This window comes from Episyrphus balteatus, chromosome 3, assembly GCF_945859705.1.
Source record: "Episyrphus balteatus chromosome 3, idEpiBalt1.1, whole genome shotgun sequence".
Taxonomy (NCBI): Eukaryota; Metazoa; Arthropoda; class Insecta; order Diptera; family Syrphidae; genus Episyrphus; species Episyrphus balteatus.
In genome coordinates, this window is record NC_079136.1 from 69,869,676 (window position 1) to 69,884,131 (window position 14,456).

The 14,456-nt window shown below is 29.6% G+C and overlaps 1 protein-coding gene across 1 annotated transcript in view; it reads left to right on the forward strand.

The window, feature by feature from the left end:
• LOC129916047 (uncharacterized) overlaps nucleotides 1-14,456 on the forward strand; it is a 350,529-nt gene that overhangs the window by 185,776 nt on the left and 150,297 nt on the right. Inside the window, exons 3-4 of the mRNA XM_055995808.1 lie at nucleotides 13,740-13,954; nucleotides 14,316-14,451. Coding sequence (XP_055851783.1) covers nucleotides 13,740-13,954; nucleotides 14,316-14,451 — 351 coding nt within the window. The remainder of the gene's footprint in view (nucleotides 1-13,739; nucleotides 13,955-14,315; nucleotides 14,452-14,456) is intronic.

Sequence of the window (14,456 nt, forward strand, 5' to 3'; positions counted from 1 at the left end):
GAATTACTCAAAAAAGAAGTTAAGAATCTTAAAGCACTTTCAACAATCTTATTTAAGAAGGATTTAAGGTAAAGGATAGTGTGAAATGCATTATCGCTTTCCTTTCGAGTTTATGAAGAAAGGCGTTAAAATATTCGTTAGCGGTAAAGAACTGGGTGACGTAGTATAGTTCACTTCCCCGTATTTCCGGTTAATGCAATCGTAATGATTCCGATGAGCTTCGCTGTCCAGCGATCACTGTATAACATTTTTTTATGTAAAAAAGTTCGTTGTCTGTAAAGTCGTAATAAGAAGACAGATTTTGTGCTGCAGCTGTCACTCTCCTACTTGCACGCATGATTTTGTCACAACCAAACACTTGTAAAGATCTTTCCTCTCTACCATTTGCTCCATTATTTGCACGCTCAGCCTTAGATACGTGACACTTTGTCGTGCGGGTGGAGCTAGTGTTCATCAATTTTTAAGACATTATTACGAAAATGATTTAAAAATTATTTGCAAGCAAAACAAAAACAGAGTCATAGGTAATCGCCTTTAAATGGTTTAGAAAAAAGTCAGGATAACACTAGTGTCCTTCACTATTTTACCAAGAAGTTTCTATTACATTGGTTTTTAATAGATAACCGTCAGAAAAGTTTCATAAAGTTCAGAAAAATCAAAAAAAAAAAAAAAATGCATTGAAATATCCTTTCCAATCAATTGAAATTGTCCTTGCAATTACTTAAAAATGGTTCAAGGACGTTTTGTTTGAGTTTTTTTTTTTTATAATTTCATTTCAACTGAAAATGTTTATATTTTCAGACATTTTATTCGAAATTAAATTTTCACTAAAAAAAAAAAAAACAATTTCAATTACCGTTAAAAATATCCTTTAGAAATATTCTCCTCAAGGAAGATATTTTTTTTTTTGTTGTATTAAAAAGAGAATGTACTGTAACCATTTCAAGTACATTCAGTATATTTTCTGTTTTTCTTTTTTTATTTTTTATTTTTTTTTTTTTTTGTAAATCAGCATTTTCTTCTTTTCCGAAGAAAATAAAACCACTTCTTGCAATTACATATCATTTTTTCATGTGAGTTGGTTTGAGTCTCCTTGCTTGCTGCTGCTGCTGCATTCCTCCACCAACGACATACATTTTGTGCCTGCCTTGTGAATAAGGATGCACCATGTCCCTTGATTGAGGACATTTCTATTGTGTTTACGCATGCATGCCTCGAAATGCAAACAAGCAATCTGTGTAATTTACTAAAATGTTTTTCAAAGACGAAAGAGAGTTGGTTTACTAAGGTATAAGGTACCTATATAGAAGTTTGTATAGGGTTTTAGTTAGGTATATGGATGGTTTCAGGGAAAAAGGATATTATGCCCCAAGTCTCAGTTTAGATTTATGTATGTGTTTACAATAACGCTCGTAAAGCGAAAATCTCTGTCGTTTTTCGTAGGAAGATGCGGGGGGAAAAGTAGGTGGGTGATGGAAAATATTCCCTAGCGATTACACCTGCATTTTTCTATAAAGGTAGGGAACCACTCTTACGCCCACCATAGAACTAACGTCTGTGCAAAATGGGACGTGTTTTATGCATTAGCATCCAAATAAATGGAACCTACTGTTTCTGGTTTTGCAAACATCGTGATATTCTGCACATATCAACCCTAATAGCGATGGATAAATTCCTTAATTTATTTTGCACATTGGGTAGCAATTTTTATTTTTTTTTTTTTTATTTTTTTTTTTTTTTAACTCTTCTATTCAAGGATATTTCTTTTAAAAAAATCACACACAGGTTCTGATTCGGATAGACCAATAAATTTTGTTTAAGGTTGCATTTTTATTTTTTTTTTGCTCCCTCTCTCGTGCAGCAAAAACATAGTGAGAGCGATGGATTTTTGTCGGAACGAAAACAAATTAATCTTCGTCCAACTGGTAATGGCTTAGATATTCAAAACAAGTCAGTTTAAACTAGAGGTATGGTTATATTGTGGAAGGTAAACATGGAAGCTGGGAACTATACGTGAAAATCGCAGTTGGTATAAATAAAATATTATTTTAAAGAACCATAAATAAATTTAAAAAAATAAGTTGAAAATAAACAAAATAATGTGAATGTTTCGTGAATGAGTCACGGTTTTTAGCTGAAACACAATCTAAAGTTTACTTAGTCAAGAAACCAATTTATTTTTTTTTTCTGCAAATAAATGTTTTTATTTTCAAGTTTGTTGGACTTATTACCACTTTCTACTTAAAAGTTAAATTTACAAGTAGTTATCCTGGGGCAGTCTAGGTACAAATTGGAAATGTATTTCCAAATAATTTTAATTGATTGATTTCTGTTGTTATTAAAAACAGAAAGCATGTTGTGATGGCAACAACTATATCAGTGATTTAGAACTTACCTATTTTATTATCTTTCAGGCAAATATTTCTATTTTGAAAATAGAAAACTAAAGGTTTTTCATCATTCTAAAAATGTTTTTACATCTCTGGCATAAGATTTGAAAGCTTGAAAAAAAATTAAGTTAAATTAATATCAATTTGCTATCAATTTTCAATAAAAAAAAATTAATTATTTTGGCATGAAATAATCAAAATTACAATGATAAAATTTGAATGTATTTAATTTTTCTTTTTTCAAATTTCGTATGTTTCAATACGTGCAGTTAGGCTACTTTTTACTAGCGATATAGTTACTATACAGGGTGTCCCAAAAGTAGTGGCTCATACGAAATATACTGATAGGAAAACTTAAGGGCTGTCAAAATTTGGTAACTTGTTCATGTTCATTCCAAATGCTGAAGGTTTTCGATTAAATGCAGTTTTTGTGAAATTTTTACTATTCTTTGGCTAAAACATTTGTATGGTGTGACACTGGTTTATTATATTTTTAAAACTTGCCCTGGAAAAGTTTAAGTTTCTCAAAAACAGATTCTACGGTTTTGATTCAAAAAAAAATCCACTATTAGTTTTTAAACAAAATTTTAAAAAAGTTTTTATTTTTTTCAAAAATAGATATAAACGGTACCTCCCATATAACGGTTTTTTTTTTTAATTTCTGACTGCCTCCCTAATTACTGGCTCGATTTCAATTATTTTTTTTTTATGCAAAATCATAAACCAAAATTAAAATTTTCAAAAAATAGATCCTTTGATTAAAAAAAAAAAACTTTATAATTAATTTTTTTAAGAAATTATTTAAAAAAAATGCTTTTCTAAAATTTCTTACGAAAATCTAAAAATGCATTATCAAAAGAAATAAGATTGCATACGTGTTTTGAAGCTCAAGTTCACTTTAGTGGTTGTTTTTTTTTTTTTTTTTGAAGCATGTATTTTTTGTTATAAATGTAAAGTTCTTTGTGCTTATGTACCTTGTTCGATCGATCGATGAAACTTTGAAGAAATAATATTATTGAAAAGTCAGATGATGAAAATTGTATAAAATGGAAAATCTGTGCTTCTGGAGTTCATTACAAGTTGGGCTGTGAAGGAAGCTAGCCAAAGTGGCACAGAATCTATTATACATTATACCTAATAACCCAAATTTGAATAATAAAATTTTAAAATTTGTTTTCTGAAGTATTGATTATTACGGAGATTACGAAAAATGTGGAAAGTTTTTTATTCTAAATGAGGGCTTCAAAAAGGAGCAATATACAGGGTGATTCAGGAGTAATGTTCCAAAAAGCTGGAGCGTGTAGGTTGGGTTGAGACAAGAAAAAAATCGTATGGGAGGGGGGGTCTATTCTTCTTCGTTTAGCGGGGAGGGGCAATTTAAAAAAAAATTTACTTAATTTCGAAAAAATTTTAAAAATCATCACCTACAATAACGTGCTATACCTTTTTGTAAGGATAAAAACCCAGTTTTTTCAAAAAAATTAAATAAATCCATTTTATGGCACTGTTTTTGAACAATTAATTTTCAAAATCAAAATTTTGAAAAAAAAATTGGAAAAAATTTCAAACTAATTTTGTTCAAAATTGTATGTAATTAAGTACTGGTTAAGTTTTAAAAATTCGATGCTCTTAATTGTTTTTAAACAAAAACAGAAAACCATATTCAAAAATATTTTGTCGTTTTCGAGAAAGCAACAAAAAACAAAAAATACTTTTTTCTAAAAAACCTCTTTTTTTTCGGTTTTTACATGGCTGGACTTGTTGATAGATTGATTTATGAAATATTAACCATTCGGCAATTATTTTTTAAATATTCAGACTTAAATAAGGATACAATAAAGTGGTAGAGTATTAAATTAACCCTGAATTAATCAACTTTTTTCATTGATAACACCTGAAAACTTAAATGAAAATTTTTCTTACTTTGTCTGGGGTGCTCGTCGCCCATTGATTCTAGCTGTAAGGGCTTTAAAGAATTTTTTTTAACTAAACCAGTACTTAATTACATAAAATTTTCAAAAAAATTAGTTTGAAATTTTGTTACAATGCCATAAAATGGATTTATTTAAATTTTTTGAAAAAGACTGGGTTTTTATCTTTACAAAAAGGTATAGCACGTTATTGTAGGTGTTGATTTTTAAGAATATTTCAAAATTAAGTCAATATTTTTTAAATTGCCACTCCCCGCTAAACGAGGGGGACTAGACCCCAGTCCCATACGATTTTTTTCTTGTCTTGACCCAACCTAGACACTCTAGCTTTTTGGCACATTACTCCTGAATCACCCTGTAGGTAGGTATATAAAAAATAATTTTTTTATAGAACGGCTCTAACAATTTTTGAAATTTTTTTTTCTAAAAATTCCTATATGCAAGAAATCAAATGGCATACTTGATTTTGTGTAACACTACCCTACCTCACCCACATGATTTGCTTCACTCAATTGCAGGTTTTAAGCTTATATCAATACCAATGAATCAACTAGCATATTTACTATAGCTACCCACATTATACTAATGTTATTCGTCTCTTGCATGATTTTCCTGGAATACCTTCTTTTCCCAGAAAATTAATAAAAAACCACATTCTCTTACTAAATAGTAATAAGTAAGGTCTTGAGTTCGTTTAAAAAAACGTGGAATATTTATTAATTTTTTTTTTTCAACTTAATACACAAAATGGAAAAAAAAAAAGAAAATAAACCACACAGTTAAAATCCATTTTCATATTTAAATTAATTAAAATTGGCTGGGATGTGGACGTGACCAAAAATCATTTATCGAGGTAAAGTAAAAGAAAGTTTTTAATTTTGCTGCAAGTAGTGTCATTATACGAGTGAGTATCTGCGAGTATGTGGAATATTTATGTATATAGAAAAAGCATATTTTACTTTTTATTACATATCTACTTACTTTTGATTATGTAAACACATCTGTATACCCTTATACCCGAATCCAGAACCATTGCATATGGCAAATAAAATCGTTAATAACAATTTTACAATATTTAATATTAAATATTCCAATTGAATGGATCGAATATACACAGATATAATTATTACGGGTCATAGTGGTAATGAATCAGACAATTTTTGCTTGGATATTATTATTTGTCTGTGTCTATATACATTTAAAAGTTCAATGATATAACCCTTATGGTTGGCCATATAACAGCTGGTTTATTTCTGAAAATATACCAGAATGATATTATATCTGAATTCATTGGTACATATAAATATTCTGTGTTGTGTTGGCCCTTATCAGCCATATAATTCTAGGCTTTATTTCGTTTTTTGATTGAAAAGATACTTCAAAGTGACACGTTTAAAATTATAATCGTTCAATAAATGCACAATTTTGCAGTGGTTAAGGTGTGCAAATACAGTGGGGTGCCGTGAAATAACGCCGAGCGAAATAACGCCGAATTCCAAAATTCGGCGTTATTTCACTTTCAAAAGCGAAATAAGGCCGAATTTCAACATTCGGCCTTATTTCACAATGACAAAGTGAAATAACGCCGATTCGGCATTATTTCACTTTTTCAGTGAGGCAAATCCTGCTAAGTGGAGCTTATGAAAAATTGCAATGTAACCACCTGTAGTCACTTTGGTATTGAAATGCCATATTCTTGGCAAAGGGACATAGCCCATGGACATTACAGCCACTTTATATTTGTGGACTTAAGTCCCACTTGAGTTAGACATAAGTTCCAAATTGATTGTCAAACTCAGGTTGGACATAAGACCCACAAATAAAAGATGGACGTTATGTCTCACTAACGAAGAATTCACAAGTTATAAAATTATTTCCCAACTGGATTTGGGATAGTTACAAAGTTCGATTTTGCACTTATGTCCCACCCTATTGGCACATACGCCTATCCAATAGTGTATCCAAAGCAGGACAGCATGTCCCCAGCCTCCAAACATACATCACTGTTTATACGCCTAAGTCCTGGGTATTATTATTGTTTTTATGTGTATACCAACAACAAAGATATGTTTGTGTTATAACTTAGCAAACGCGAAGCGGAAAAAAATTTGCTTACATGAGAATCTATTTAATTTTCGGAACCCAAACGCGAAGCGGAAAAAATTTTGCCCACGGGAGAATCAATTTTGAGGTGTGAAAATAAAAATTCGCGCGAATTTTTATTTTCACACCTCAAAATTGATTCTCCCGTGGGCAAAATTTTTTCCGCTTCGCGTTTGGGTTCCGAAAATTAAATAGATTCTCATGTAAGCAAATTTTTTTCCGCTTTGCCTTCCACCAATTAAAACAGGTGGGATTTATTCGTTTCTTATCTTTGTATTGTGGTGACCGCCCTATTTGCGATATAATTTTCAAAATGACCCGCGCTTATCATGCGAGGTTGGTTGTATTCAAAGTTTCTTTTTCATTTAAAGAATCTGAAACAAAACGCGAATAAAATAGAACAAAAGTTATTCTACATTATTATTTTATATTTCGAAAAGTGTGGGGCTTATGTCCCAGTTAAATAAAAAATATGTTGGGCTGATGTCTCACTCAAGTGGGATATAATTCTTAAATTAAATGTCGTCCCACTCAAGTGGAACATAACTCCCAAAAATAAAGAGTGGGCGTTATGTCCTTGGGTCTTATGTCCCTGCGCCACATTTTTATCACCTCTTGAAACTTATCTAGGTTAATGAATAATTAAGAGGCATATAAGAGCCAAAACTTTTTTTGAACCTATACCTCGATGGGATGGACATAAGTCCCAAATTAGTATGGGAGCCATTGTGCCCAAATAAATTTGGGCCTTATATGCCTTTGAAAATAAAAAAAAGGGTAACATACCGGTTAACTTGCGTCTGCTCTTATGCTCACTTTTCTAACATTCGGCCTTATTTCTCAGTTGGAACTCGGCGTTATTTCACTTTGACAAAGTGCAATAAGGCCGAATGTTGAAATTCGGCGTTATTTCGCTTTTGTAAAGTGAAATAACGCCGAATTTTGGAATTCGGCGTTATTTCGCTCGGCGTTATTTCACGGCACCATACAGTGGGAAGTATATGTAAATTTGTTCGTGGCATAGCAAGTAAAATCAAAGACGATTCTAGACTCGTCAATATAGCGTTGTGATTTAAATTTAATTTCTTGTAAAACAAAGAATTTTTAGTTTTTTTTTTTTTGGAGAATTGTAAGAACCTTTATTTTTAAATTGTTATTATTTAATAAAAAATTTTAAACATTTTTCAAAAAAAAAAAATAGGTAGATATACCTACTTTAAAAATTGTTATTCAACACACAAAAAAAAACAAAACTTCAAAATTTATCATTTCGTTTTCTGAAAACTGATTTTCCAAAAAAAAAATACATTCGATTTTTTTTTCTAAGGTCGAAAAAATGGAATGTAAAAAAAAAATTCGTTGAAATCAGTACAGTCGTTTATGAGAAAGTCAAAAATCCAGAGAACGGTTCTATAGCAGGTACCGTCTAAAAATATTTTTTATTTCAATAGCAGGACCTTATTCGACACAGACACATATTTTTTTAATCAAAATTGTTTGAGCAGTTCTTGAGAAATTACAAGATTTTGAGGTAATGAAACCTATTCATTTTATAACCGTTATGGTAAGGACGAAGAGTTCATCTCAAGCTTCTTTTTTTTTTGACAAAATCATAGTCTATAAAATACATTTTAAATATTTTGGACAAACCGCTTTCAAGAAGACTTAAGTACGAAAACCGTAATTTCTTATTTCTGTCCAAATTACAAATAAAATATAGGTATATATTTTTTAAGTATAGATCTAAGAAATAAAAGCTAAATTATAAGTATAACAAAAGCATATCTTACTATACTATACTAATCAATAAAGTTTTTTTTTTTTTTTTTTGACGGGAGGAAATCTTCAAAAGACACTTGGCAGTATTCGACACCAAGTAGTGTGGGACTCTTAACCACTAAAACCACCTCTTTATCAGGACCAATCTTGAGAGATCGACATCAGATTTTTCTTTCTTAACTTTGTAAAATCAATAAAGTGAATTAAAAATGTATTTAAGAAAAAATCATATTTTACGAGCTAATTACAAAAGTTCGCAATTTTTGAGTTTGACCAAATTTGAATTTGTTTTTTTTTTTTTTTTTTTTTTTTTAATGACAGCTTTATTTGAAAAAGCAAAATATTTTTATTTAGAAGAGTAAATAAGCTAAAAGTTTTCAAATACATCATTTCGATAGGACTCACCGTTTAAAAGTGATAGGTACCAATGCAGAAAACCGTTATTTTTGACATTTAACATTAAAAAAAAAAATTATACCAACTTTTCTTGAAGGAATTACAAAACCTACAAGGGGTCCCCGTTTTAAAATTATATTTTAATAACCATAACATTTTCGAAATTTAATTTTGAATTACTTTTTATGCATATAGGTTTGTGATTTAGGGAATTTTGTTATTTTACTTAAATCGATAAATCTCATCTTTAAGTTCTTATATCTCAAAAAGGTTGTTTTTTTTTTTTATTATTTCGGATTCGAATTTTAAATATTAGATAAAGTAAAATATGTTTTGATAAAAAGAACATTAAATTATAAAGTTTTGTTTGACATTGTAACTTTTTTATTTTCTGTTTTTAATCTTTACTTCAAACCACAATGTAACACCAAGTTACTCAATTTTTTAAAGAGAAGTTATAGAAAGGTTTTCAAAATTGGAAATATAGTATCATAAAAGTTCTAAAAGCATTTTCCAATATTTTTCAATTGTGTTCAATATATTTTATTTTTTTATTTTTATGCTTAAACCCAAAATCGAACACCTTTTTAATATCAATTTAGCTTATTTTCTAAATTAGGTATATCGTTTTCTGAAAATTCTATTAAATCGCTTATTTTGCCCCGTTTTGGAGCTGGCATTATGAATAAAAAAAATTTGGCCGATATTCTTCATTGTAAAAAATTTAAAAACTTTTCGCCCAGTAATGACCAAATGCCAAATTATTTTAAGGCCAAAAGCACTAAAATGCGTCTAAGGAGTGCATGGATTGACTTGAAATTTGGTACAGATTATAATTTGTTTTTTAGTACCAAGACCTCGCATATAAGTTACGATATTGATTTAATTTGATGAATTTAATCTTCCAAGCTGTTTAAAAAAACTAAGTTTTCAGTTTTACAACGGGTAGGTAGTAAAAAAATATATCGTTACAAAAACTTACATTTTGGTTAATTATTCGCTGATATCTTCTTAACGGCTGAACGGACGAGTACTATATTTTTTTTTTTTATAAAATTAAAAATAAATTAATTTATTTCTGAACAAAAGTAAAGATATTATTTTAATTTTAGACTACTTAAAAGACGCGCTTATATTTTTGGCCATAACTACTGTAAATTTACGCGTAAATTCTTAAGTCTACGCGCTTGAACGATATGGTTCTCAAGTTTGATTATGAACGCTTAAGTGAGCAAAAGTCAAATTTTCATTTATAAAAAATCTCAACTTGGGTGACAATTCAATTCCAAGAATTACCTTAAAACCATCATGATCTCACGCTGAAAATATTTTGAGATTACGAGTCTCAACTTTTGTAAGGGTTAAAAAATTTAACATACTTCTTACTTCAAACAAAAAAATCATCTCAAAAAAAAAAAATACTTTTTGATAAATTTATTTTTTCCAAATTTTCCTTCACATACGTTCCAATGTTTTAAGTTAAATAATTGTATTTGACCACCGATTAAGAAGGGATGTGCTCACTGCTGCATCAGAGGGATGTGCACTTTCCCATGAAACATGATCCAGTTATTGTGAGAGATATAATTAAACATTCTGAATGAGTTTTATTTCGGTTCTCTGAGTTGTCGTTGATTCTGTGTAATTTACATGCAGTGAATGTCGAATGAAATTGAGATGAATTTTATTTTTATTTTTTTTTTTTTTATCCAAAAGGATATGGGCTGGGTAGTAAAGCAGTAATGGAAAATTTAATGAGAGGGTTGAGGCGCGCACAGCTGGGATTAAGTATATTTATGTTTCAATTTCATTTTATAAGAATGAGCTATAATTTTTTACTTGTGATTATATTCGTGTAAGTAGGAAAGGTACTAAATGTTAAGTCTTGTATTTTTTGAAAAAATGAACGACTGTGAAATTTCGATCAGATATGACAAATGACTATAAAATAAGTCAGCAGAATTTTATGAGCAAGTTCGTGGGACTCTGTCGCTCTTATTTTATTTTAAGTAGGTACTTGAAATTAATTAAAAATAAATTATCCGTTCTCTGAAAAAAAAAAAAAATTACACATTACCTTAAGTTGTTCTTTACGCCAATTTTTATCGACTGTTGTTTTTTTTTTTTTTTTTTGCTGAATCTTTGGTACATGCTTAAAAGATTAGCTGAAAACATGCGACTAATTAAAACACCTAATTAAACACAACATATGTTTTTAGCAATGGCTTTTGTATTACGCCAGAATGTCGTAAGCCTTTTTTACCTACCTCTCTTTCTTTCACTTTGTATTTTTATTCCATTAACTTAATGGATCAATAATACCTTCCCTTCAATGTTATGTAAACCAGAAGACTATAAAACATAGACTATAAAGACATAAAAACATCTGACCCAATCGTGCAAATTAGATTTATTTTCTATTTCAAGAAACTAATTGGCATTTTTGGTGTCAGTTAAACATTAACATTTTCTCCACTTAAATTGTTAATACCCTGAAGTAAAAGAAAAATATTTGTAGTAAGACTGCCCTAGTTGTTATAGAATGAAGATCATGTTAATGGTTTATTTATGTATGCATAATTCGAATAAGAAGCCATGCTTAAAACTTTTCAGAATTTGCTTTTATGCATGCATTACATGCATCAATCATTTAACTTCGAAATCGAACATAATGAAACCTTCGAAAGTTTTTTTTAGTTTTCTTGAGTGGTCTAATTCTGTACAAAAATTCGATCGCATTTCTTAAGAATTTGCAAAAATAAGGAAGAAAAGATATGTGTGACATGTCAAAAAGGTTATAGAAAGTGATGGTTTCATTTGTAATCATTTATTAAATAATTCTACGATCTATGACTAAAAAAGAGGTTGTCTGTAAAGCCGGTTTACGGACTATGATTTTACGTGATAACGTCGTCAGAAAACAGGTTGTGTGGTTTTGTTTAAAATGTGTCAATTGAAGAGTTTACTTTTTTCAAACAATCACAATTTACAAGAAAAAGCTAAAAAAATACCTTTTTTATTTTCTCATTAGGTATATTAATTTTTTTTATTTTAAACCCTTACAAAAAAAATTATGCAATTTAAAAGCCAAGTATTTCTTCTTTTATTTTTAAATTTTTATAATGCACAAAGAGGATAAAAATAATTTATTGAAAACAATCATTTTCATCAAAAAAAGAAAAGAAAACATGAATTTGTATCTTCTCACGTCAATAATTCCATTTTTTCACTAACAATCTATAAAAAATTTTATACTATCTGAAAGCTTATTTTCTAAGCTGAAAATATATATATCGATCAGGTCTATGAGACATTTACAAAAAGAGCTAGAATTTTTTGAACTCGATCAAATTTCATTAGAAAAGCAAAAAAAAACATTTATTTTGATGTCCTCAAGCTATTTTATCAATTTTTTTCAATGACAACCTATAAAACCATATGAAAGCTTATTATATCACCTTTCATATGACGTATTAAACTTATTTCATAGATGCCTACAAGAGAAGTTAGAATTTTTTAAAGTCAACCATGTCGAATTTCCAGACTGAGATCTCCACTGGTGTTTTGAGGTTTTTCGCAAGTTTCTTGATTTAACATTGTGAAGCTTGTAGTTAGTCTACCGTTATGTGTTATATACCAACAAAAAAGGTAATTGTATCAGGATGCTCATAAAAGTTTAATAAAATTTATATCTGTTCTTGATCAAAAATTATAACTTGTTGAATACTAAAATTTTATTTTACCGTTATCTCAAAATTGTGTTTACGAAAATGATTGAAACTTCGCACACATTTAGTCATGGTCATGGTCTATCATTACTTTATATACCTACTTTATTCCTCTATCTATTAAACAAAAAAATATAAAAATAAAAAATGAAGCAAATCGGTTAAAAACGGTCAAAAAACGTGTTTTTTAAAAAATTGTTTCTTCCGTTTTTCAGTCAAAACTCACTAAACGATTCCAATTTTTTGCACATGTATGTATTGGAAACCTACATGTCCTATAAGTTTGAGATTTTTTGAACGCTCCAAAAAAAAGCTAAAAATCAAAAACTACCCAAAAATACCCCTAAAAAACAAGGTGTTTGTCAAAAATTCATATTTTGAAACGCAGAGTGTTTTAAAAAAAATCCGTGTGAGACCCCTAATTTTTTTTCCCTCATCTTTCACTTGGCATCTTTAGAATTGTCAAAAAAAAATTTGCTTTACCCAAAATCATCATTTTGTCATAGCCCCAACAAGTGTACTTCGTTCAAACAAAACGTTATAGCATAGTTTCAAAATTTTTTCGAATTTTTTCTTAAATGCAGTTATTCTTATATTAGTCTCATCTATCTATAGCAAAAAAAATTAATTCTCTACAACCCCGTGTTTAGATTTTAGCCCAATTTCACCTTTCTGTTTTACCCCTGTTTACCCTATTAAATGACCTAATTTTTAAAAATCCTTCATTTGGATTAAGCTTTAGGTTATTATGTATCTTTCAAATAAGCTGTAGGAGATTTTTGTATCTCTAATAGTTTATTTTTAATTTTTAATTGAATTTTTTTGCCGCACTGCGAAAGTGCGAGAGTGTAACGCTAGAAAATGGCGTCACTTTTTTGTGGTGGCTGCCATGGTTCATCGATTTATAAGACGTTATCACGTCAAAATGAAGTGCAAGTTTGGTTCGGTTGTCTTCCCTAAAGACTTCAATGTACCAATTCAATCTAATCGCCTTCCATCCCTCCGTTAGTTTTTCTTTGAAGAAGAGGTATTTGTAATCAAAGAAGGGTATAAAATTCTAAACCAGTAAATCATAAATTTACCTACAACGAAAGTCCCGAAAATAATCACCTAAACGAGACATATCAGAGTTAAAAGTAATAAGAATCTGAGTAGGTACTGTACACAGAATCACTATCAGTAGATTCAATTACTTTATCAAAGCATACAAAGTTTTTCTTTCAATTTTAAATCACAATAAAAATATAAATTTCGTAAAAATAACTTTTAGTTTCGGTAATTTTTGATTTATATATAAATATTTCCTTACAAATTAAATGATCTATCAAAAACACAATTTTCCATTTACGAATTCAAACATTTGAATACCAAAAACTAACTAAATGTTATTTTCTATTATTTTCTATTTTCAGATTTCATAGAAGGAGCCCTACGAAATGTCAGTCTTATAGTCGAACCACCTGCCGTACGAAAGGGTCAACATGCCACATTACGATGTTTATACGACCTCAGCGGGGCTCCCCTTTACTCGGTAAAGTTTTACCGTGGACAATTAGAGTTTTACCGTTATACACCTGGTGAAATTCCAAACACCAAAGTTTTTCCATTTCCCGGACTTTCAGTTATTGTGAGTACGATGGTAGTGAAAATTTGTTAGAAACTATAACAAACAAAAATAGAAAGAAATTACCTCAGTGTCCTTTTCGTTTATTTTATATTTTTGTATTTCAGTATTTTCTGTTTTGTGTTTTTTTGGGTTCTGTACTGCACTTTCGAAATATTTACACAACCACTACGGTACACTTTGAAATTAATTTGTATTTTTTTTTATTTTTGTAAAACTTTTTTTTTGAGAATGAACCCAAAGGACTAAAATACAGGACACTGAGAGTAGTAAAAGGGGAATTTATAAGGGATAACGGGGAATTTATACTATAATATAAACATGAGAGTGAATTTTGATTTTTGTTTGTTTTTTGTATTTTTAGATTCCCATGTCAAATGCCAGTCAAGTTGTTATACGAAAGGTTGGCTTCGGTTTATCCGGCAACTTTTCGTGTGAAGTAACAGCGGACGCACCACTTTTTTCAACAGCAACAGCGTTTGCTAAACTTCAAGTAGTGGGTGAG